This window comes from Sporobolomyces salmoneus (genome assembly GCF_050403485.1).
Source record: "Sporobolomyces salmoneus JCM6883 DNA, S_salmoneus_JCM6883_v1_ctg84, whole genome shotgun sequence".
NCBI classification, from domain to species: Eukaryota; Fungi; Basidiomycota; class Microbotryomycetes; order Sporidiobolales; family Sporidiobolaceae; genus Sporobolomyces; species Sporobolomyces salmoneus.
In genome coordinates this window covers 13,998-37,641 of record NW_027481079.1, presented here as the reverse complement: position 1 = coordinate 37,641, position 23,644 = coordinate 13,998, and the positions used below count along the sequence as shown (strand labels likewise).

The 23,644-nt window shown below is 49.3% G+C and overlaps 9 protein-coding genes across 9 annotated transcripts; 3 read left to right on the top strand and 6 right to left on the bottom strand.

Moving 5' to 3' along the window:
* Positions 1 to 446: 446 nt before the first annotated feature.
* JCM6883_002963 (uncharacterized protein) lies at positions 447 to 4,715 on the bottom strand (the record flags this gene model as incomplete). Its single annotated transcript, XM_076635128.1, has 3 exons — positions 447 to 1,477; positions 1,563 to 3,962; positions 4,031 to 4,715. 3 exons carry the CDS (start codon positions 4,713 to 4,715, stop codon positions 447 to 449), a joined length of 4,116 nt encoding a protein of 1,371 aa, XP_076484894.1.
* A 978-nt stretch (positions 4,716 to 5,693) lies between these two features.
* JCM6883_002962 (aldo/keto reductase) lies at positions 5,694 to 7,281 on the bottom strand (the record flags this gene model as incomplete). Its single annotated transcript, XM_076635127.1, has 9 exons — positions 5,694 to 5,846; positions 5,929 to 6,027; positions 6,112 to 6,121; positions 6,205 to 6,295; positions 6,368 to 6,379; positions 6,456 to 6,928; positions 6,991 to 6,994; positions 7,057 to 7,146; positions 7,218 to 7,281. The coding sequence occupies 9 exons, from the start codon at positions 7,279 to 7,281 to the stop codon at positions 5,694 to 5,696; spliced, it is 996 nt and encodes a 331-aa protein (XP_076484893.1).
* Positions 7,282 to 7,707: 426 nt separating this feature from the next.
* On the bottom strand, positions 7,708 to 8,346 carry JCM6883_002961 (uncharacterized protein; the record flags this gene model as incomplete). Its single annotated transcript, XM_076635126.1, has 1 exon — positions 7,708 to 8,346. One exon carries the CDS (start codon positions 8,344 to 8,346, stop codon positions 7,708 to 7,710), a length of 639 nt encoding a protein of 212 aa, XP_076484892.1.
* A 1,051-nt stretch (positions 8,347 to 9,397) lies between these two features.
* On the top strand, positions 9,398 to 10,606 carry JCM6883_002960 (uncharacterized protein; the record flags this gene model as incomplete). The annotated part of the gene is made up of 1 exon (XM_076635125.1): positions 9,398 to 10,606. One exon carries the CDS (start codon positions 9,398 to 9,400, stop codon positions 10,604 to 10,606), a length of 1,209 nt encoding a protein of 402 aa, XP_076484891.1.
* Positions 10,607 to 11,346: 740 nt separating this feature from the next.
* JCM6883_002959 (uncharacterized protein) lies at positions 11,347 to 12,247 on the bottom strand (the record flags this gene model as incomplete). The annotated part of the gene is made up of 5 exons (XM_076635124.1): positions 11,347 to 11,406; positions 11,481 to 11,711; positions 11,779 to 11,811; positions 11,891 to 11,915; positions 12,078 to 12,247. 5 exons carry the CDS (start codon positions 12,245 to 12,247, stop codon positions 11,347 to 11,349), a joined length of 519 nt encoding a protein of 172 aa, XP_076484890.1.
* Positions 12,248 to 12,979: 732 nt separating this feature from the next.
* On the top strand, positions 12,980 to 14,676 carry JCM6883_002958 (uncharacterized protein; the record flags this gene model as incomplete). Its single annotated transcript, XM_076635123.1, has 5 exons — positions 12,980 to 12,995; positions 13,062 to 13,100; positions 13,164 to 13,911; positions 13,999 to 14,431; positions 14,506 to 14,676. The coding sequence occupies 5 exons, from the start codon at positions 12,980 to 12,982 to the stop codon at positions 14,674 to 14,676; spliced, it is 1,407 nt and encodes a 468-aa protein (XP_076484889.1).
* A 206-nt stretch (positions 14,677 to 14,882) lies between these two features.
* SAD1 (mRNA splicing protein SAD1) lies at positions 14,883 to 17,674 on the bottom strand (the record flags this gene model as incomplete). Its single annotated transcript, XM_076635122.1, has 8 exons — positions 14,883 to 15,026; positions 15,108 to 15,376; positions 15,453 to 15,803; positions 15,881 to 15,982; positions 16,055 to 16,610; positions 16,707 to 16,889; positions 16,973 to 17,533; positions 17,612 to 17,674. The coding sequence occupies 8 exons, from the start codon at positions 17,672 to 17,674 to the stop codon at positions 14,883 to 14,885; spliced, it is 2,229 nt and encodes a 742-aa protein (XP_076484888.1).
* Positions 17,675 to 17,818: 144 nt separating this feature from the next.
* UTP25 (rRNA-binding ribosome biosynthesis protein UTP25) lies at positions 17,819 to 20,700 on the top strand (the record flags this gene model as incomplete). Its single annotated transcript, XM_076635121.1, has 10 exons — positions 17,819 to 18,376; positions 18,446 to 18,491; positions 18,560 to 18,701; positions 18,764 to 19,198; positions 19,275 to 19,359; positions 19,454 to 19,539; positions 19,622 to 19,856; positions 19,943 to 20,079; positions 20,211 to 20,309; positions 20,415 to 20,700. 10 exons carry the CDS (start codon positions 17,819 to 17,821, stop codon positions 20,698 to 20,700), a joined length of 2,109 nt encoding a protein of 702 aa, XP_076484887.1.
* A 366-nt stretch (positions 20,701 to 21,066) lies between these two features.
* On the bottom strand, positions 21,067 to 23,327 carry LTV1 (ribosome biogenesis protein LTV1; the record flags this gene model as incomplete). The annotated part of the gene is made up of 5 exons (XM_076635120.1): positions 21,067 to 21,296; positions 21,369 to 21,575; positions 21,648 to 22,143; positions 22,216 to 23,106; positions 23,193 to 23,327. The coding sequence occupies 5 exons, from the start codon at positions 23,325 to 23,327 to the stop codon at positions 21,067 to 21,069; spliced, it is 1,959 nt and encodes a 652-aa protein (XP_076484886.1).
* Between the last annotated feature and the right edge of the window lie 317 nt (positions 23,328 to 23,644).

The window sequence follows — 23,644 nt, the reverse complement described above, 5'->3', positions numbered from 1 at the left end:
AGAGTAGGGTGGCGAGTGCAAGGTAAGCGTGAGCGAGATGAGAGTGAGTTCGAGCGAAAGGAAGAAGAGAAAGAGAGAGAAAGAGGAGATGATGAGAGGAGTGAAAGGTTCTCGCTCGCAGCAACCGTTTCAAGAAAAAAGAGGTTCGTGCGCTTCTCTCGAAATAGGAGATCATCTGACCTTGACGACGACGAAGAGATTGTGAGAGAAAGGAGTTGCTAAATCCCAAGGCAGGAAGAACTAGAGACAAGTACAAAGCGAGAGACCGTAAAACCAAGAGTCTGTTAAAAAAAAGGTGAGAATGAGCGAGTGAAAAACGAAAAGAGAAACGATAGACGAGGGGGTAGTAATAGAACAGAGATGATAGTACAAATCAGAACCAGGAAAATGAACGTTGTGCGAGCGAACGAGAGAGCGAAAGAAAGTTAACTCCGATTTCGTTCTTTTCAATCCTCCAATCTTCCTTCTTCCTCTTCCTCCTCCTCATCTCCCTCTTCTCTATCACTACTCTCACCATACGCTCCTTCCCCTCGTTTACTGACCGAACTCGGTAAGTAATCCGTCTCCTCCTCCTCCCCTTCCCCTTCCCCAACCTCCTCCTGACCCTGACCGTTAACTCCTCCCATCGCTCCCGTTGATCGTCGAAGAGTCCTCGGGTTGACAGGGGTAGTAGTCTCTGATGATCCCGGATCATCCCAATTCTGCGCCCTCAAAGAACTTCCAAAACTCGAAATCGATTCCCTACTTTCTTCCCTCTCTCTTCCCGTTCCAGTTCCACGAGTACCTTGAGGAGGAGGGATTCTCCCACCGAGTAATCCAGCAGCAGCACGTTGGGCGTCTTCTTCTGAATTATCCCCTTCCTCCTCTTCCTGCCTCCTTCGAGTTCCATTCGATTGGTCCTCGTTTTCCTCTTTCGCGGGAGTTCCAGGACCATACAAAACTCCCGGACCGGGAGCGGTCGATAATCCGAGTAAGCGGGATTGGTAAGGACGACCCGGGGAGGAAAGCATAGCGAAGAATCCGGAACCGGGAGGGGACGAAATCGGGTCGAGTTCGAGAGGGAGTCGAGAGTTTGCGTTGCCAGAGGACGAGGAGGAAGAGGTACCGAACGGGTCGTGGTGATGGACTGGTCCGGACGTTACGATAGGGGCGGGACGACGAGAGTGGGAATGGGAGTGGGAGAGTTCTCGATCTCGTTGTTGTTGAAGGAGAGCGTGGGCGGCAAGTGCTGAGATCCCGTCTGCAGAAGTGAGGGCTCGATCTTCTGGGTGAGCGTGGTGGTCGAGTTTGATCGTTTCGTCTTCGTCGTCGCGAGAGGGTTTCATCGAGGACGAAGAAGGAACCGCGGTCATTTCGACATCTTCTTCTTCTTCCAATTCGCGGACTGATCCATGGAATCCTCCTCCGTTGCCGGTAGAAGATGAGGAAGTCGAGAGTCCGAAATCATCGAGTTCGGAAGTTAATCCAGCGGGATAATCTAAGCGAAAACGAACGAAGACGAAGAGGGTCAGTTCGATCAACAACAAGAGAACAAAGAGAGTGCGAGAGAGAGAGTTACGTACGATGATGTAAAGGAACTGATCTCGAACTTGAAGGAGGACCGGCGTTCGCGCTCGAACTCGGAGGAGGATTCGCTCCATTCTCCCTCATCGAACTTGAACTTGTCGATCTCCTCGGTCCTCCTCCTCCTCCTACTCTTGCAGTCGAAGCCGAAGAAGAAGTGTTCGATCCGAACGATCTCCTCATCCTCGAAGGACTACTCTCGTTAACTAATCTCCTCCTTTGATTTCGAGTCGAATTCCTCCCATCTCTTCCAGCATCGTCTTCTTCTTCTTCTTCTTCGTCTTGGATAGCTTCTTCAACACTCATCATCCTCGTTCCTTCATCCTCCTCTTCTTCCTGTTGTTGACCTTTCTGAGCGACCGGGACGCCAGTAGAGAGTCGAACCGCAGGTGAACTATCAATCGAATCTCGATAATTCCTCGTCGTCGCTCCTCCTCCTCCTGCAGCGAGTACACCAGCGATCAAGCTACTCTGATTCCCATCCCCCGGAGTCGGAGTCGCAGTTCCAACCCAACTATTCCCATTCGATCCTTTCTTCGCCGTCAAGAGTAAATGAGCAGCAGCCATCGCTCCAGTCGAAGTGTTCCCTACGTCTTCTCCTTCGACGAGGTACTCTTCATCTTGATCGTGAGCGAGGGTGGAAAGTTTCTTTGAGGACGAAGAAGGGGATTCGGATCTCGTACGTTTCCTCGGAGAGACGGTCGAAGGGGGTTGAACGGAAGCGAATCGACGAGGAACCCCGGAGAGCTGCTCATTTGGGCCGTTTCGGATCGAGGAAGAGGTGAATAACCTCGCTGAGGAGAGAGCGCTTTCGTCTGCGCCTCTGATTGCTGAGACGGGGGATTGAACGGCGAGGGAAGCGGCGAGAGAAGGAGCGGAGGACGACGAGGAGGAGGAGAGATTCGAAGGAGGTGGTGGAGGCATTGGGGATGCAGGACCAGCTTTCAAGGCGAGGAGTAATCCCGCCGCGTCGTCTTTCTTTGGTTCTTTCGAGGAGGGAGCCGAATCTTCTTCAGAGGAGACGAGTCGTTGTTCGAGTTTGACTGGGGATTGTAACGAGTCGCCGCCTCCTCCGGCGGAGATTGATCGATGATGATGATTTGGAGATTGTTGTCGACGAGAATAATAACTCATTGCGACGGGAGCTGGTTGACCTGCCGTAGTTCCACCAGTCATAGTATTCGGCATTGAGTTTTGAGGAGTCAACGAGTTTCGTCTTCCGTCTGCGAGATCGTTCGAAGGAGGAGGTAGGGGGGGAAGGAAATTCGAAGCAGTCGAGTTCTGATGAGGAGGAGGTGGGTAAGGAGCTCCGTAGGGATTCGTCGAGTGAGAATGAGAGTGGTGGAGAGGATGATGGTACGCTGAAGAGTAATGATGAGCGAGTGCAGCATGATGAGGTTGAGGAATCGCCGCCGCCGCCGCCACGGAACCACCGTTTTCATCAACTATGTAATCTCCTTCTTGTCCTGTACGATTCGACGAGTTTCCTCCGGCGGTAGAGGCAGCAGGAGGAAGTGGGAGTTGAGGTAAAGGAGCATGAGGGTAGGCGGAATAAGGAGATTGTCGAGAAGGATTATGGAAAATTGATCCGTTCCCGTTTCCGTTCGCTCCTCCTCCTCCTCCTCCGTTCGAAGTCGATTGTTGAAGTCGTTTACCGGGAGTGTAAACTCGAGCTCCTCCAGCATTCCCGTTTCCGTTGTTGTAGGAATTGTAAGAAGTCGAAGTTGGAATGAAAGGATTCGATAACCTCGAAGCAGGATGATGAGGAGGTAAATGAGCGTGAGGCGGTAACGGATGACTGGATCCTTCGATCGAAGCGAAACTTGAATCTCCTTCTTCTTCCTCATCCTCTTCGTCTTGAGATTCATCATCTCCATAATCTTCGACGAAATCACCTCTCCTACGAGTAGTCGTCGGTAAAGGAACGTTTCGAGCCGAAGAGGATGAAGCTCGTCCTCCTTGTTGGTGGGCACCGTAAGGTCTTCGACGATTCCTAGCTCCTCCAACGGGAGTTCTACCTCCTCGAGTAGTAGTCGTCGATGTAGAAGGTCCGGCAGAGACTTGGTAATCCTCTTCTTCTAACTGGTCCTCATCTTCCTCATAAGCATCCTCGTCATCTTCATAGTCATCTTCCGGTTCGATCGACCTCGAATTATTCGTAGAAGAACGACTTCTCCCCTTTCCTTTCGAAGATTGACCTCCATTGTTTCGTTTAACGGGACCTCCACCGGCTTGACCAACGTGAGGATGAGAGAATGCCGCGGTAGGTACGAGGTTGAATCCGAGTGAAGCAGGAGGAGGGACTGAATCTTTCTCTAATCGATTCTTTCTCGCCCATTTCCGTTTCGAGTCGAGGGTTCGAGCTCTTCTTTCTTCTTCGCTTTTCGGTCGATTCGCATCTATCCATCCCGTTCTCGTCAGTCTTCTCGTCCTATTCTAGTGAGAGGGAAGGGAGAGTCTGACTAACCGTTATCCCAACGAGTTCTTCTAGGTTGTTGAGAAAGTGGAATCCCATGTTTATCCTGTAAATGTCTCCTCCAAATACTCCTCGCATGTTTCCCTTTGTACACTTTATCACAATTAGGACATTTAAAGTCTGTCTCACTCGATGAGGCAGGTCCGGCAGGGTTCAAAAGGTAATCGGGTGCGAGGTAAACTCCTCCTCCCGAGTCGGAATTGAGATGATTCGGGTTGAGAGGAGAAGCGGGAAGGGAGGGGGGATTAGGGAGGGAAGTGAATTGATGTGGGTGGAGATGGGGTTGAGGAGTAGCGACTGAAGAGGAGGAAGACGGTCGAGGTTGAATCGCACTCGAGGAAGAGGGTTTCGACGAGTTTGTTGGTTGTTTTCGAGCGGGTTTAGTAGCAGACGAAGGAGCTAGAGATTGTTTAGGGAGGATATTCAATCGAACAGTCGATAAAGGTGATCGAGGTGGTAGTTGATTCGAGGTTGTTGAAGCGATACAGTAGGGGAGAGGAATCGAAGGAGGGAAAATTGGCATCGAAGAGACATCGAGTGAAGTTGGTGGTGGTTTCCGTTTCGTTTGAGTTGGACGTCGAGTCGGAGGAGCAGGTACAGGTGCAGGTGGTGGTAAAGGAACGGGATTGAAAGTGATGGGAGTTGGTTCATCGAACAAATCGAAATAGAAATTCATCGTCGTCGTCGTGTGGTGAGAGAGTGAGGTGGAATCGATTCGGAAAAGTGAAACCGTAGATTGTTTTTCGTTGTTTGTTCAAGCGTTCAGAGATCGAAGATTGGCGAGAGAGAGATGGGAGAGAGGGAAATTCCAAACATGGTTGAGAAACAAACAAAGAAACGCCAAACGTACGAGGGGGAAGAGATAGTGTGCAGTTCATGCAATCAGTATCATGTATTTCCTGCGTAGAGAAGAGAGTCTCGAGTATCACTCACGTTGTTTAGGAGGTAGAGGTGGTAGAGGAGGAATCTCTTCGATTGGAGGATCGAATCGCTCGAGGTGCTGCTCTTGAGCAGAGGGAGAAGTTGGAGGGTCTTGACTATCTTGTAACCGTTGAGTCTTTTTTCGGGTCCGAGTCGAAGCACGCGCGCTGACCATCCTGTCGGTAGGGAGAGTTGGGTGAATGAAGAGAGGGAAAAACCGTCGTTGATCCAACTCTCTCTTTCTCCCTCTCGCTCCAACTCTACGCTCGAAAGCTCAATCACGACTCAATTGTACACTACCTGAAAGCTATTGCCGACCACCGAGACGGCCCTACTGTCGCTTATCACGGACATCCATCGTCTTTTCTCTTCTTTGACTCCCTCCTCTTTCTCACTCTCTCGTCATCTCCGCCCACGCAAACTGTACGCCAATATACTCTACAGCTATTTATCACCTCGCTCCGAAAATTTCACGCAGATCGAACGGTTCAATCTCTTGGAACGACCTTCGAGGTTCAATCAAGTTTCTAAGCTCGACAGTTGATTGAACCATCACTAAACCTCGCTCCTAAATGCTCAGGACGTTCTCGGAGTGTCATTCTCTCCTACTGTGCTCTCTCGATCGCTGCTTCGAGTGGGACTAAGAATCAAACTTATTTGCACTTCAAATTCGAAAACCTTTTCAAAATTTCTTCAGAACTTCTCCCTCTCTACGACTGAACGCTCTAAGGTTCTACTCGTCGAGACTTCCCGAGAAAGCTTCAGGGTACCTACCCCCTTCCGGTTGATTCTCCATAATAACTTTCCTAACATCCCTCAATTCACTCTCGTTCAACGAAATTTTCGAAGACTCAAAGTTTTCGATCAAGTATTTCTCGGATTTAGTCTGTACCTCAAACAATTCTCAACGTCAGCTACCGTTCAGAGGAGGGAAGAAGTGAGAGGAAGGGAGGAAGGGAGAAACGTACACCGGGAATAGGGACGATGTTGGGACCTTGAGCCATGAGCCAAGCGAGGGAAAGCTGGCCAGGAGTGCAACCCTTCTTCGAGGCGAGTTTCTCGAATTCCTATAGCACACCCGAGTCCATCTCTCGTCAGTAAGCGCTCACAGTTCGGTTTTGCTCGAATGAGTTGAAGAGAGAGCAGCTTACATCGACAATCCTGAGAAAAGCGAATACAACGGAACAAGGTCAGTCAGCACTATTCCACGAGAACATGTGGAGAGGGAGTGTGATGTAGCTGACTTGTAGTTCTTCTCCCAGTTTTCGGCTTGGAAGCGAGGCATGAATTTACGGAAATCGTCTTGAGCGAAATCGTCCAATTTCTTGTAACGACCTGGACTCATCCGATTGTTCGTCGGTCAGCTCCTGCCGCAGCGTCACGGTGGAAGGGTCGGGGAAAGCATACCAGTGAGGAAACCTATTCGGACCCAACACGAGCGAGGATCAGTTTCTGCCAGAATCGATTTCGGAAGGAAGAAGCGTCTGAAACTGACCTCGACCAAGCGGAGAATAAGCCAACACGGTAATCCCCAACTCCTTACAAGCGTCCAACACTCCATTCTGTTCCATGACGACCGTCCAAGGAGAATACTCAACCTCGACGAAACTAATCTTTGCAACTTTTGCCGCTTTCCTCAAAGTTTCAGCCGAGCATTCCGAAAGTCCAATGTATTTACATTTCCCTTCTTTTCGAAGCGCCTCCATCGCGCCGACAGTCTCTTCGATGGGCGTGTTCTTGTCAATTCGATGAGCGATCCAGGCGTCGGGGTAGAGTCCACCGAGTCGAGAGATCGAGGCTTCGAGCGCTTCACGAGCGTAGGCAGGAGAACCATCGACGGTGTAACCGGAGGACATGCTGCCTTTGTTACCGAATTTCGTGACGAGGAAGACTTTGGAGCGGTTGTCACCCTCGCGCAAAACTTCTCCGATGATTTTCTCGTTGTGACCGTCTCCGTACATATCCGCGCTGTGCTCGTCAATAGAATCAGTTACCTTCGATCGAATGCGGTAGAGGAGGAGCGAGTTCACGTGTCTATCGGGACGAAACAAGGTCAGTTTTGCGAAAAGTAAAAATCGTGAGAACTGCGAACTCACTCCAGAAAGTACAACCAATCTCGATCGCCTTCCTCAACACCTTTTTCGCATCCTCATCCGTACCGGTAGGTCCATAGAACGCCGAAAGACCTATACGCTCTCCACTCGGTCAGCTCTCCCGAAAGTGGAGGAAAGGAGAGAGGGAAGGAAAGAAAGCGGACCCATTGCGCCGAAACCGGGACGGGGCCAGGATTCTTGATTATCGATAGAGAATGTGGAGCTCATTATGTTACTTCTCCTGTAGTAAGAGAGAGGGGAGATGAGGTTGGGTCCGAAAGTGGAGGTCGGGAAGTTTGAAGAGGAGAGAGGAGAGGAGGAAGCGAGTTAGCAACGAGATTGAGCAAGGAATGAAGCTGATGAGGTTGACGAACCAAGGAGTCTCGAAGTGAGGTGAAGGGAGAGAGAAAGAAGTGGAAAGTGGAGAATTCAGATCCGTTCGGACCAAAGTTCGGACTCTTGGGTAAGGGTTTCGTCATCCTCTTTTCTCTCGGCTCTCTCCTACGAGCAAGACGACTTCGATATCGCGAGAAGCATGATCAGAACAAGGTCGGGTCAAAGATGGTCTTAAAAATGAAATAAACTTGAATTTCCGAGATTCTCTGAGTTTTGAATCTTCCATCCTTGTCCTGTTTACTTCTGACTCTTTGTTCTCTATCGACGAGATTCAGCTCGACGAATGAAGCTCGCTGGAACGAGATCAAAGAAATTTTCCTGATCTCCTCTTTCATCCCAAATCACTTCGATTCCCTTCGCTCTACAACCTGCGACGAGTGACTCAACTTCCATGAGTGTCTCGTCTGATGGCTCGGTTCCTTGCAACGGTGCTAGAGTGAGTGTTTCGAGTTGATGATCGTTCGAATCTTCAATCAACCAAAGCCATTTCTCCAATCCTTCGCGTTCCTTCATCCGAGTCCTGTCAAAACCTTCATCGGTGTCCTGACTCCCGCCGCTTAGGTGAGTGTAGAGGTTTTGTACTCCGTCGAGAGTAAATTCACCTTCCTCGGCAGGGTAAACCTCGAGGAGAACGAAGATAGAAGGGGAGGTGAAAATTGAACGGGGAAGTTTAGCCTTGCTTTCGAGCTGAGTCGTGAATGATTCGAGCTGAGGAGAAAGTAGATCGATGAACCTGTACTCGTGACGCCAGAGGGACTGGCCGTAACGGAACCAGGCGAAATGTTTCAATTTCGGGAGGTTGAAGCGGAGTCCTCCTTCATGGTAAATCGGACAAATGATCACGCTGAGCCGAACGAGGTGAGGAAACGGGAAGGTGGTTCCTTCTGACAGATTCATTGTGATGCTTTGGGGAGCGAGTGCCGTGATGTCTGTTGTTCCGAGCGAGAAGGAAAGTGAATTAGCCGCCGAGCGGATGATTCTCAAGCTAAGGAAAGTACAGTCTACGTACTCGAGCCAATGAATGCCTCAAGCGCTTCGACTTGATCAGTGTTCATGCAAGCTTGTTCCGGATTCGAGGCCATCTTGGTGAACTCGCTCAAGAAAGGGATGAGATCTGTCGATTCTTCATCGTGGTAGAAGTTTCTGATCGTCGCGATCGTCTCCTGGTGAGTAGACGTTGGAGCGGATCCGGACCGCTTCCATCGAGAGAGAGACGTGCTTGAGAAGGAGTGGTTGAGCGAAAGAGCGCAAGAGTCGAGAAACGAGGCAAAGGGAACGGAGGGTCTTGTAGGGTGTCTTGCGTGATTCTCGAGGACGCAGAGACTCATGTGCGACGTTGGCGAAGGTCCGGGACAGCGTTTCGACGGGAAGACGCTCGAAGAATCGACTCGGAGGAGGAACAAGGCAAGGATTCGACGTCGACACCTCAGGTGGTGAGTCTACCATGCGACAGAGAGGCAGTCAGTAGCCGTCTCGAGCTCTCGATAGCTTACAGAGCGCTCAGAGGAGGAGTCTGCGACTCAATCGAAGAAAGTAGATGAAAGGAAGCGAACGAGCGAGATGGAAGAGGAACGCACCCAGAGTCGTTCCACCGAGTAGAAGAGAGTCCCCGGGTTCCACCTGCGACTTCTGATAGCTGTTCAGAAGTTTTGGAAGAGAGTGTCGTGGAGGGAAAGCGGTCAAGAGCTTTTCCCCTTCCACTCTTCACTCCTGCCACTGTCGACATTTCGAACGAGCCATCGACACGACTATCAAGCTCACGAACAGTCTCAAGAAGTCGCGAACAAGTCCGAAACGTCACGCTGAACTGGAACGAGTCGAGAATCGAAACGAATAAACAGGTCGACTCTTCTCTCCTTCTCGCGTGAGTGCAGCCCAAGTGCTTGAACCAGGGGACACGGATGACTGATACGCATTCTGTGAGGTCGTAGTTCTTCCTCCTGTCAGAATGCCGATCCCGTTCATCCCTCCCGAACTCGTTTCCGTTATTCTCTCACATTTTCTCGGAGGCGACGACCAGGTTCTCCAAGATGTAGGCGAATCCGCTGCGCTCGTCTGTCGTAGTTGGCGCCCTCTCGGACAAGCTCTGCGCTGGAGCAAGATTTCCATCGAACCTTCGTCCTCTTCTTCCCTCCTCGATCACCTCGTCGCCCATCCTCACATTGCGAAATTCGTGCAAGAGCTCGTAGTCAAGACTTTCCACCCGGCAGAGGAGGAGGTCGATGACGAGCATGAAGATTACGCTCCATCTCTCAAACTGATTTCAGAGCTTTCAGAGTTGAGAAATCTCGATCTCGAGGTCAGCAACCCCGAACATGTCGAAGAGTCACTCATAGTTTGCTCCAGACTTCAGAAACTGGAGGAATTCCGCTTGTTTGCTTGGACCCTCCGCATCAACTGTCAACTCGAGATCACTCTTCGCGAAGGGTTTCCAGCCTTATCAACTCTCACTTTACGGCCTTTAGCCCTCATACGAGTGAACAACTACTCGTTCAAAAGGCAACAGGAGGAGGCGAAGGAGGAGAAGGGGAAGAAGGAAGCTACTCTCGTGTCGATTTCTTCGAAAAGGCAACTCCGCCAAATTAAGCTCCTTACCGAGTACCCGGACGACGAAGATGCAGCTAGTGTCCTGTTTGGCGTCGTCAAATCCGCCTTCGACTGCTCACAAATCTCGAACTACTCGTTGGGAGGACCGTTTCTAGCGAAAGAGATCCTTCTCGCCTTGGCTCGTCTACCTAACCTGAAAGAGCTTCGAATCTTTCCCGCCAACTGCCGTCTCGAAGATCTATTCACGGTCATCGTTGACGTTCTCCCTCACATGAACAACGTCGAGATCCTACTCGTCAGCACGAGCTGGGTCGAAGATAACAGTTTCGAATCTCCGCTCGGGATCCGGGACTTTCTCAAGCTCATCCCATCAAACCTCAAGTGGTTGGTTCTTCCCCAAATCGCTTTCGATTCCGACGACTTCGCCGAGTTTCCAACCGAGGCTGAATTGGCAAAGCAGGGAAAGAATCCGGGTCGAATTCTTGTGTCGCTCGCGAAAGGAAACCAAGCTCTCACTCTCTTCGAACACGATGCCGGCTCGGGAAAAGAGTGGTGTCGAGGAAACGGATTAGACGTGCGGGAAAAGAGTGGTGTCGAGGAAACGGATTAGACGTGAGTTAAATTTTCTTTTCGCTTTCGACCGCGTCAAGCTCGAGCGAGTCTTTTCGGTTCTCTTGATAGAATCGAAACGATTTAAATCAACGAGGAGAATTCGAAAGGAAAGGATCGAAGTGAACATGAGGAACAAGGAAAACGTACCCTGCTCTCGTTTTTGTGTTCTTTTCTGTTTTCTTTCTACATCTCCTTTAGCCTCCGAAAGGTTTTCGTTTGACTCGTATCGTATCGTCCGCAAATACCGAGAGAGATACATTCGCGAGACTCAGTCGCCCTGGAACGATTCGGCCCAACACGCTTACTTCGAGCTTTGGGCGAAATTTTCGTTCGCAATCTCGCTACCGAAGACGCTTGTATAATGCTTACGAATCGTGACTCTCCCTCGGTATACTCAGATCTCTCGGCAGCGACTCTCTCTCGGCATATTGAAATCCCTCGCCAGCTAAGGCGATAGACGCCTCCGCTCGCGCCACAGAAATCCAGGAAACAGGGAAAGTCCGTTTGGTACAACAATCGAAACCAAAGGAGAGAGTGTGAGAACAAGCTGGCACAACACCCCCCAAAAAACAGCCAATCGGCTGTGACATAGAAGCGGGTGAAACGTTGAATTCAAGTTAAGCGTTCAAATTTTCGAAAGAATGAACGACGTCGGGGTATCGAAGTTGACTTCGAAGGCTCATACTACTCTGTTGACGGCGACGTGACTACAAGCTAGTGTGTCAGCATAGATAGGTCTCAGGAGTACATATGGAAAGCACAGACGACGAGGGATTCGATCTCCAATTCCGCCTCTTCCTAACGAACCAAACTGTCAGTAAGCGCCAGATCGTAATCGAAACCAGACTGTCAATCAGCAAGAAATCACTCACCAGATCATGGTAATTCATCCAAGCTCCCGTCCTCCTCACAGACTGTTCAATCCTATTCAAAATCCTCAGTACCCGTTCCTTCTTCTCCTGTGTATCGATTAATCGGAAATTCTCTTGCAGGAGAGTAACGATACGTGACATGGGTAGACCGAGTCGACCTATGAGGTTGAATTGTCGAAGTTTCTCGTAGGTGTCAAAGTTTGAAAGCCAAATTTCCACGAGGGGTGAAAGCTGCGCGCGAGAGAACGAGTTTCGTCAGTGGCAGGAGGAAGGAAGAATGTGAGGAGACTTGACGCACGTAGAGTCCTCGAATGTATTGGAAAGTACTTTTCTGCAAGAAGAAGGTATGAGACCACTCAGCGATTTTCTCAATTCGAAACCCGGAAGAGTCGATTTCGTCTTCGACTCACCACTTGTAACGCCTTAACATATTCCCTATCCACGCTCACATCTCTCAGTAATCCGTTCAAGTGTCTCTCCGTATCCTCATGTCGACTTCCCTCGTCTCACGGTCCCTCAATCAGTTCCTCTTCCTTCTCTCGCCGTCTTCAACGAGAGAATTTGTCCACTCAGTTGTATTCCCTCCCATTCCTCCACACTCCCCTTCCACATTTCTCCCATTTCCCCTCGTCCTGTCCATTCGAAGCGAATTGAGTCCACATCCAAGTGTAGAAATCATCAGAGAGTTGCCAGCATTTCGAGTTGGAGAGCGAGTCGCGGAGGGTACGGGATAGCTGAAGGACGTGCGAACGGGTGATTGGAGGCATGGAGTGAAAGGGCAGAGAATAGGGAGAGGGTGAAAAACGCTCGGAGCTTCGAGAGGGAGAGATCCGCGGGAGGAGAGGATCGTGAGCTTGATGATTGGGCGATGCAGAGTGAATCGTCATCAGAGCGGACATCATTACGTTGAGAATCGTCTTCTTGAACGTCAGGCAGGAGCACGGTAGTAAGGTTAATCCTCCTGAGCGAGAAGCGGGAGATAGTGAAGCGTTGACATGGAAAAAAGAAAACGCAGAGGGACAATATCGTTGGGAGATCGCTGAGCTGATGCCGCTGTACCATTGTACCTAGGGTGATCGACAACCGCGAGTGAATGGTAAGAAGACGAGGAAGGGAGAGAATTCAACGTTCAACGAGGTTGAACCACAACCTCAACTCTTGACCTCTTGTATCGCGTCCAGCTTACGACCAAACGACCACAGTTCTTGCTCGAAAGCAGATCTATAGACAGACACGATCGGCGTGAGGTGAGTCGTAGTTTTGTTTCATCTACAAACAATCTCAACTCGAAACGGCACAACGTAGAAGACCTACTCGAGGGGTAGTACGATGGAGCAGGAATGGTGTGCGTAGCAGGGACAACTTCGCGCTATCCGGTTGAAGAAGTGTTGCTCGACGCCCAGATCAAACAACTGTTCCTGTCTCCCCAGCAAGCACTGCTTACTGACGCAACTGCTACCTTGAATCTCTACAGATCGTAATAAGCCACGTTAGTAGGAATGGCGTTCTCTTTCGGTAAGCCCTTCGTCTTGAGTCTTCTTTCCTCCGAGCATGAACTCACCTCATTCTCTCATACCGTAGGCGCACCATCAGCTCCCAAACCTGCGGCTTCTACCTTCAGTGAGGCAGCTCCCCAGAGTCCTCACCCTCGTCAAGCGGAACTCATCCGTCTTCAATTGACAGGTTTCGGAGCACCGTCAACTTCGACTCCTTCCCTCTTCGGCTCTACCCCTGCTCCCGCTACGACTTCTGCTCCCTCCCTATTCGGATCAACACCAGCATCTGCCGCACCCACGACCTCGCTGTTCGGCGGATTGTCTCAACCAGCAACGACTCCTTCACTTTTCGGAGGAGGAGCCTCAACGACGACGAGTCAACCTAATCCAACTCCATCTCTTTTCGGTGGAGCTGGAACACAATCGACTTCTCTATTCGGGAACCCTCAACCTCAGCAGCAACAGCAGCAGCAACAGGGTACGTCGCTGTTTGGACAGCCCCAACCTCAACAAACTCAAACTCAGCCTCAACCAGCCGTTACTTCCGCCCCTCTATTCGGTCAATCCCAATCCGCCGCTACTTCATCTCTCTTCGGTTCGAAACCCTCTCAATCTGCCGCTCCTTCTCTCTTCGGCTCGAGCACCACTCCCTTCTCTCAATCTCAATCTCAATCCCAACCTCCCGCACTCACCCAATCGACAATCCGTAAACTCGGAGATCCCCTTCCCTTGAACCCTTCCGAACCCTCAATTGAATCCCGTATAGAATCAATCAAAGCGGCCTACGATCCTAATAATCCGAAATGTCGATTTCAGACTTATTTCTATAACGAAGTACCACAAGGACAGTCGGCGAAGGGGTATGGGAGACCTCCGAATGGGACGGATGAGAGAGCTTGGTTGAAAGCTGTTAAAGAGAATCCGGATCCTGATCAGTAAGTCAAACAAACCTCTTTCCTCCCTCAACTCGAAAAAGACGAATCAAGAGGCTGATACTCGCTTACTCTCGTTCGCTCGTACAGTCTGGTCCCAGCGATCGCTATCGGTTTCCCCTCTCTTCAAAAACGTATCGATTCCCAATCGACTCTCAACAACACTCACCAACTCCTCCTCTCCCAAATCCATTCCCACGTTTCTTCCCTCTCCTCCACCCACTCCCTAACCACTTCTCTCCGTCTTCTCCGCGCACAACAAACCTCCCTTTCCCTCTTAGCTCGGTTGACGAGTTTGGTAGCTAAAAGTTCGGGATTGAGTTCGGGGAGGAACCAAAGTCTGAGAAGGGAGGAAGAGGAATTGAGGATCTTGTTGGAGGGGATGAAGGGAGAAGTCGAGAGGGTTAGGAATAGAGGTAATGAACTTTGGACGGGGTTGGGAGCGGTTAGAAGGGGGAGGAAAGAGGGGGAGAGAGTAGAATGGGCCGTCGCGGATGAACAAGGGTTCAATCAGATTATCGAGGTATGTACAACGCTCACTCGGTTGTTAGAACGAAGGAGGAGAGCCTGGAACTGATGAGTTTGAGGATCGAATAGGTTTTGAGCGATCAACAAAGAGGATTGGATCATTTAACGAAAACTTTGGAAATGATGTCGGGAGATGTCGATACGATGAATCAGGCGTTTGGATTACCTACTCTATCGAAGGCGATCTCGAGTGGAAGAGCAGAGGAAGCGGGTTTGAATGGATCGGTAGCTAGAAGATAGAATGGAAAATGAAAGACGGCTCATGATCTCTATCTTTTTCTCTCGATTCTGATCAAAGGGTTTTGGCTGAGATTAGTGGGCTTATCGCGAATTTGACCCTCTCGAGCGCTTGTCCGTTTCAGAACAGAGGGTCAACCACATCGTATGACTGGTAACTAAGAACGAGTACTACTTTTCATTCCTTTTCTACAGTCTCTGCTCTCTCTTTACTTCTTCCCCGTCGATCCCGCCGTCGAGCTCGCACTCTTCCCTTGACTTGCCAATACCTGACCCGCGACTCCTTTCACTTTCTGTTTCGGTGTCTCAATCTTCAAATCATGTTTTCCTTCCGGTCTTCTTCTCTCCCAAATCTACTCACATTCACCCATCAGTACAACCTCCTTCCCTTTCACTCACACTCACATCTTCAAAAAGAGAGAGTGGGGGCTTACTTGAATGTACGTCTCCCCCAATCCTACAAGACTTTTCTCAATCTCATTAACCTGTAAATCCTGACATTCAAACCATTTCTCATCCTCCTCCTTAACCTGTCTCCCATCCTCTGTCGGTAGATAGTTATCGTTCGAGTCACGGAGAGGAGTGAGGTGGACATAAGTTTTCCATTGAGTTTCGAGTCGAGCTGTACCGGCTAGGGAAGTATGAGTCGTGGAAGAGACTAGATCGTAGTGCTTCGCTAATCCATCATCATCTTGCTCCACATCTATCGATCCAGTCGAGCAATTGGGTCAGCTTCGAAGAGGAGAGCAGGGAGCAGGGAGAGAGGAGGAAGAACGTACAATCCTTGAAATCGACGCCCCGGAGAGGGAAATTGACGATCGTAGGATTCTTTTCTTCCTCTCCAAACCTATTCACCCTAAACCTTTTAACCCACAGTACGACAAATTCCGGTAATTTCTCCAATTTGTATCTCCTCAAACTTAATTCATTCTTCCCTTCTCCTCCTCCTCCTCCTTCTTTCGATTTGGTAAGAAGGAGTAGTTCAGAGGTAGTTTGACCGTTGTATTTCGATAGAAGAGTAGTGAGGGATACTTGGGGGATTATGTCGTTTTGGAGGTGGGATTGAAATAAGGGTGGAGGGGGAAGATCGAGAGTTAGGAAAAGGAATGGAGATTTAGTCGATTTGATCTCTGAATCACTCGAACGAGGCAAAGTCAGTGAGAGTAGGAGATGGGAGATGGGAAGAAGGGAGAGAATGGAGACAAACCTCGATCGAGATCAAATTTGGGTTTGGTACCATATTCACCAGTTTTGAGCACTTGTTGATCATCTATTCTCAATTCTCCTTGGAAAGTACTATAAATAATACCTGTTGCTCCCTTCCTCTGCGTCAGCTCAGCTGCATCATCACACGTCGATCGAATAAGGACGAGAGACTCACTCGAGTTTGGTTTCCGATTCCCTCCTAAATCTCTATGTAACTGATTCAAAAACCAACTTAAAAACTCCCCTGGATCCCCTCCCGCTCCTCCTCCCCCAGCAGCTCCTCCCTCTCCCGTCGTCGTATCGGCATTAAGTTTAAATTTACCTTTCGAGTCAAGGTCGATTTGTTGTAATAATTCATGAGGAGAAACCTGACTCTTAAACATTTTCGGATTCCAAACTTTCTTTAAAAATTCCGTCCATCTCTTGACTAATTCCGTTTCTCCTCCCTTCGCTAACTTTGCCTCATTGAATCTTTCGGAAAGGATGAAATAGTCTCGGAGAGGTCGTACATGGGAGAGTGAAACGAGGATTGAGTTGATGTAGGAGTTGGATTTGATGTTGTTTAGACCGATGAATCCGGGATAATAGGGTCTTTGAAGGAGGTCGTGGTGAGGAAGTAGGGAATGGTCGATTGTGGAAAGGAGGGAAGGGGTAAAGGAAGGGGAAAGGAGGTATTGAATATCGGATAAAGAGGGGTCGGAAACTTCGTAACCGTCTGGTAGGACATATACCTACACGAGCTCACTAATTGATCAGTCTCCAATTCTGCTGGTGACCGCGACGCCAGTGGAAGAGAGGGAAGCAAGGGGAAAAGTGGATATACTCACTTTTTTCGATTCGAGATTAATGAAAACGTGATGATCCCCACCAATCGAATGAGCATAAGCAGCCGATTTAGGACCTCTTCCTTGAAAGAATTTGCCACAGACGAGACAGGAATAAATGTGGTGGTGAGATAGAGTGACGGAACAGAGTCGTTCGAAATCGAAATCGAGAGAGGAACGATCAATCTATTTCCGAGAACGTCGAGCGAGAGATCAGCTTGAGTGAGTTGAGTCGAGGTTATATGAGATGGGAAGGAAGAGAAACTGACGGTATCGAGGTACATATCTGTCGGTTTTAAATTCTCATTCTCCTCAGGAACTTCATACACTGGCGGTTCCTCCTCCTCCTCCTCCTGCTCTTCTGCCTTGACATCGCTCGTCGTTTCTTGTCCCTCTACTTGACTCCTCCTCGTCTCTTCTGCTGTTGTAGTCGTTCCCTGATTGTTGAACGATCCTTCCTCTCTCTTTCCATTCTCCTTGACTCCTCCATTCTCCGCCTCCCCCGAATGCCCATTCGTAGTCTGAGCTTCCACAATCTCCTCAACCGGTGCATTCTCAAACCTAGGAACTTCCTCCTTCCCCTCTTCTTCCGTCATTGTCGAATCGTCTAATTTCGTTCGTTTATTACTCCCATTCTCCTCATCCGTTTCCGTATCTGGTCTCTTTTTGCTCGTCGTAGATTCTGTCGTTTCCGCCTGTGGTAGAGTCGTAGGTTCTGTTGATTCGGCTTCCACTTCCGCTTCGGATTGTTGTTGATCTCGTTGTTGTAATCTCTCGATTAATTGAGCTTTAGTTCCAGAGACCGGTAGACTTCGAGCTTTCAAGATCTCCTACTCCCGCATCATCATCGAATACGCGTAAGCTTCAGCGACAGAGAGGGAAGAGTGGAGAGAGAGATGGGGACTCGCTTTAAGTTCGACTACTTTCAACGTGCTGAGATCTGTCGGTAGTTCCCCGTTCGCTGCGACCATTGCTGTCGTTCTCTCTTTCTGCTGAGCTGAAGTCGAAGTCGTGATGAGAGACGAGAGAGAGAAATTGATCGAAACTTCTCTCCCTTCTTTTCCTCCCTCCACCCTCGAGCCGCCTCGACCAGCTAGACGAGGAGGAAACAAGAGATGGTTAAACCAATGCATGAACAATCGCCCTCTGTGAAACTACTCACGATCCTCAACGTACAAAGTGCTAAACCTCCCAAGAAAACTTCTTCCACTACTTCAACCTCTGCCACGAACAACGAGGAGGAGGAGGAGCAAGGACAGAAAGGGAAGAAGGGTAAAGAGGTTAGAACGAGGGATTGGCATGAGATTGCGAGGAAAGTGGAGGGGAAGAAGAAGAATAAGAAACTCAAACCCTCCCCCTCTACTCCCTCCGCTCCTGTTGCGGTCGCTGCAATTGAGGAACCAGAACAAGAGGAGATTACAATAGAGAAGGAGGAAACAGCAGAGGAGGAGGAGGATTCGTTCAAGAGTCATTTCGGATCGGATTCAAAATTGGTCGAATCCGTCTCGAAGGAAGATCTGGAATCAGAGGAAGGAGGAGGAGGGGGATTGAAGTGGAGCAAGAAGAGAGTAGTGGTCAAGGGGCTGGGGGAATGTCAGAAGTTCACACCGAGGAGAGATACCGGAGAGGAAATGGGACAAGTTGAGACGAAAACGAAAGATGGGTTCGGACTCGTGAGTTTCCTGCTAGCTCTTTGCACGGGAAGGGAGAGCAACAAGCTGATCAGAGAACGATGTGAACAGTATGCCCCGAAACTGATGGATAAATTGAAATCTTCTTCGCCCAACAGTCAGTTTTCCCATTTCCCTCTCTTTCGCTCTGACCCATCCACTGACCCTCAAGTTTTGTCCGAGTAGACACAATCCCCACTGCTCAGTCGAACTGGCTACAAGCACTCTCGAGCTATCAAGACATCTCTTATTCGAAGCTCGAACTTGGGGAGAAACACGAAGAAATTCGAGAATCGATCGCTTTACACGCTATGAACCACGTACAAAAGTAATTCCTCCCTCTGCCATCTCTTCTCTTCTACTCAGAACTAACCCTCGTGGTGTCGATAGAACTCGATCCCGAATCCTGAAAAACAATGAATACCTCTCGAAAATCTCTTCGAACCCTTCCCTCTCCCAACCCTCCCGCATCACAACCGACCAAGGGTTCACCCGTCCAAAAATCCTAATCCTGACTCCATTCCGTTCGTGCGCTTTATCCTGGCTCCAACATCTCCTCCATTATTCCCTCGTCCCGCAAATCGAAAACTACGAACGATTCCTCGGAGAATACTCTCTCCCTTCTGGTGTCGTCGATAAACTCGTTGAAAATAGAGATGAATACCCAGAGGATCATGTAGAAACGTTTAAAGGGAATATAGATGATGAGTTTAGGGTAGGAGTTAAAGTTAATAGGAAACAATGTAAGGTTTTCGCAGAGTTTTATCAGGCGGATTTATTGGTTGCTAGTCCTTTGGGACTCAGGACTAGTATCGAGAAAGAAAAGTAAGTTCCCATCTTATTCTTCTCTTTCTTTCAAGTGGTTCTAAGCTCGAAGCTGATCGCAGGCGAGTGATCGCAGTGATTCCGACTTTTTGAGTTCGATCGAACTCGTTGTGGTGGATCAGATGGACGTTCTTCTCATGCAAAACTGGGATCATCTAAACGTACGTTCTCTGTTTCTCCTGTATCTTTCTCTTTCTCTCGCTCAAACTAACCCTTCTCGCTCTCTCTCTCTCTCTCGATTCGACGGAATTTCAGTTCGTTATGGAACGATTGAACAAGATTCCCGAAGAAGATCATGGCTGTGATTTCTCCCGAGTAAAGCCCTGGTATCTCGACGGAAAGTACGTCGCATTGCCCATCTCTCTTCCCTTTCCTGTGTCCCTCTCCGTTCTCCGAAGTTACTAATGCCTTCTTCGATTGTAGGGCTCCCTTCCTACGTCAATCCATCCTCCTCTCCCGTTACAGTACACCCGAAACTCTCTCCCTCTTCTCCACCCACCTCTCTAACCAAGCCGGCAAGCTCAAAACGATCGAACACCACGAAGGAGTAATGGATTTGATACCGAGGGGATTGAGACAGGTTTGGAATAGGATTGAGAGCGGGTCAGAAGGGGTAGAGGGGCTGGAGGATAGGAGGTTTGAATGGTTCACTCAGAAAGTGGGTCATCTCTTTTCTCTCATCCAGTTTCCTTTCTTCCTTCTGTACGAGCAAGTTGTGCTGATGAGCGATGTGGGAGAACACAGACTCTGCCGAGTTTGATGAAGAGTGCGATCTCCTCACAACAAACGATTATCTTTGTTCCGGATTATTTCGATTTCGTTCGATTGAAGAGGTATTTGACGAAGAAATTGGATGGTTTCTCGTTTGCCTCTATCTCAGAGTACGTTCTCCTTCCCTCTCTTCTCTCCTCGAGCGAAGTGATTGACCGAGAAAACGCTCTTCTCTCTTCTTCCTTCCACCCCACTTCGCCTCGTTCACTCGATTCGTGCGTACACCCCCCCACTCGTTTAGGTACACTCCCACTCCCGACGTCTCTCGAGCTCGTGGTGCTTTCTTCTCAGGAAAGAAAAAGTTCTTGTTAATCACCGAACGATTCCATTTCTTCAGGCGGTAAGTCTCCCATCTCTCCTCCTCCTCCTATCTCTCCCTCTTCCTCTTCGGCACGAACAAGGATCGAAACTGACTGAATGCGTTTCGTTCGCTTTGATCGAATAGGTATCGTATCCGTGGAGCGAAAACCGTCGTCTTCTACGCTCCCCCCTCCCACGCATCCTATTATCCCGAATTCCTTTCCTTCCCCTTCAAATCCCCCGGACAACTTCCCAATCCCAACGAAGAGGATCAAGCACAAGTGGATGAGAGTGAATTGAGTGCGCATGTGGTGTTCTCGAAATATGATTTATTGAGGATGGAGAGGATCGTGGGGACGGGGAATGCGAGGAGGATGTGTGGAGTTGGAGAAGATGGGGGAGCGAAGGAGGGGAGGTTCACGTTCGTTTAGGACAGTAATGGCTGAGGTAGAATCTTTTCGCTCCTTCGCAACGGCATTTGGATCGAGACTCGCTGGCTGGAAGAACGCGCAAACAGAAAGAGAGAGAGAGTGTGTGTGTGTGTGTTGCTTGGACAGGGAGAGAGAATGCAAGTGATCTAGCGATTTTGAGGATCGGAGATGACGAAATGCACAAAGTTTCGCGCGCAAAGCAACCGCGAGTCTTGAATCACCACGCGAAGCTCGCGAGAAACCGACCGGACGGGAACGAGATAGAGCGAGTGATAGTGTATGCTTCCAAGCAAGCGAGAGCAAGAGAGGAGAAAATCTACAACAACAGAAAACTTGCGCACCCTCCAGAGCCTCCTCTCGTTCATTCTAAGCGAGTCGTCTAACTCCCTCGGTACCCGGTTTGATATCCGCCGCTCCTCCTTCCGCAACTCGTCTCCCATTAACTTTCTTCTGTCGTTTAACTTCTTTCTCGAACGATTCTTTCGTCGCTTTCTTCTCAGTTCGTCGAGATTGTCGATCGTTCTTGACGAGTTGTTTACGGAGTTTCTTTTCTTCGGGAGTTTCATCTCGGGATCTTTTGATCGTTTCTTTAGGGACTGCGCGAGCGAACGAACGAGAGAGAGTGAGCTGACTGACTTCGGCGATAGGAAGGGAGAGAGACAGCTTACTGTATTCTTCCATTTCTTCTTCCTCGTCGTCCTCTTCGGGTTCTTCCATGATCGTATCACCTGGTTGACGACCAGTAACGAGTTCACCATCGACGAGAGGGAACCCAGTTTTCGGATCGAGTTTGATTTGAGCCGGTTTAGGAGTCTTCAACTTGTTGTCCCTGATCCTCAGTAACCTCGGGTGATTCGATAAGTTCGAGTAAGTACCTGTGCGAACAATCACTTTAATATCAGTCGGACTCCTCGAGCGAAAGAGATGTGAAGCGAGACAAGACGCACTCAAAACAGTCTCGCAATCCCAACGATCCCTCCTCCTATCTTCCAAGATATCAACCTTTGGAGTTTCCCTACCCAACCCTTTCCTCGCTCTTCGTTCCTCCTCTCTTTCTTGTCTCTCAACAATCTTCAAAATCCTTTCTTTCTCCTTCCTCCTCTGTTCGACTTCATCGTCTTCTCCGTCTATATCCAAAGTCGCAAGGGACGCTCGAATCCTATCCAATTTACTCGCGTTCGCCCTCCTCACAGCTTCTTCCGGATCAAGATCGGCGTATTCCGATGAGTTTGGATCAGAAGAGGATTGGGAATGGAGAGGTTTCAGTTGTTGACGCATTTTACCTCCGATAACTTCGTAGCGGGAAAGGAAATCGTCCATGATTTGTTCGAGATCTTCTCGTTGAGGTCCGTGGAATTCTCCTGCTTCGGAATCGTCATCGGATCCTCCTCCTCCTCCTCCTCCCCAGGAATCGTCGTCTGATTCATCATACATCTTCTCAATCTATGCAGCCGAACTGACTGTCAGGGACAGAGAAGGAAGAGCGAGAGAAGGAGAGAGAAGTGAGAGGCGTACTTGATCGAATCTATCATCCAAAGTCCTCAAACCTTCATTCCTAAACATTGCTGAACTACTCATCGAGAACGAGCTACCCATCGCACTATTCGTTCCTCCTTTTGTTCCTCTAGGTGGTCTTCTCGCTGAAGATTTAACGAGTTCGGCGATAGTATCCCCCATTTCCGATTCAAATTCCTCATCGTCCGATCCATTGTTCGCTTGAGACGCTTTGAATCGTTTAACTGCGTCCCATTCGTTCCCTCCCGCTGAAACTTCAACTTCATTCCCATTCGCTAATCGTAGTTTCTCGATTCCTTTTCCCGTTTCCTCTACCTCATCCTCCTCTTCCTCCGAGTCCTCTTCCCAATCGTTCCCATCCCCTTCCCCTCCCGCGAGAACTCCATTCCAAAACTCATCTTCCTGATCCGTCCCTTCTCCCTCTTCATCAATCGTATAAGCCTCATCTTCCAACGCTTCTAAAACTTCCCTAACCCTCGGATCTAAATCCGGTTTCAACCCTCCAGTTTCTTCCAATTGTCGTTGTTGATGATAAGTTTGATAAGAAACTTCATCTAATGGATGAGAAGGGAGTGAATCTTCTGGGAGAACCAACTTCTGTTCGGGTTGAGAGATCGGTTCTCGTTCGATGAATCCAGCCATAGCCGATTTATCCTTCTTTCGTTGACGTTGAATCTCCCGAGGTGTAGGAGCAGCGACTAAAGTAGCATCAGGTCGATCCCCTACCGAGCGGAGATGTTGGAGGTAATCGTATTCTTGATCATTGTAGAAAATTCCATAACTTGATGCGTCGGCTCCAAACGGTGATTCCTGGATTTCTTCCTCTGCTACCGCTTTATCGGGATCATCTTCTGGGTTCGTTGAAGACTCGTATGCCGAGTATTGTCCTTTCTACACTCACTCGAGAGTGAGAGAAGAGAAGAGAGAGTTAGTAAGAGAGATGGGAGGAAGAGAGAGGAAGGGACAGGGGAGCTTACAGCACCACGAGGTTTCGTGACTTCTTTCAAGACTCGATCGGACGCTTCAGGGTCGTGAATCAAAGGGTCTCGTTGAGATCGGTGAACTAGTTGGAAAGTTTTCGTTCCGGGTTTCCGCCAGAGTGAAGGAGCCATGTTGAATAGGCGGGAGTGGTGTGTCGAGTGCTGAGGGCGTTCTCTGGAGGTCTGGCTGAGTTGCGAGAGGCGGAAAGGGTGATAAGAGAAAAAAGATGAACTCGGATATTTTTTCGAGGAAATCCGCGAGGGTTCTTTCGTCTCCTTTTCCTTGCAGTTTCAGGAGGGGTGTGCTACGCTCAGAAAAGCTGAAGCGGAGGAATAATAAGCGCGAGAAGAAGAAAAAAAGTCAAAAAATCGGACTTCGCCTTTTCACAAGCTCGTCTCGACTCTCACTCGTTCTCTGGGTTCCTCCACGCTGAATCTAGATGGTAAAC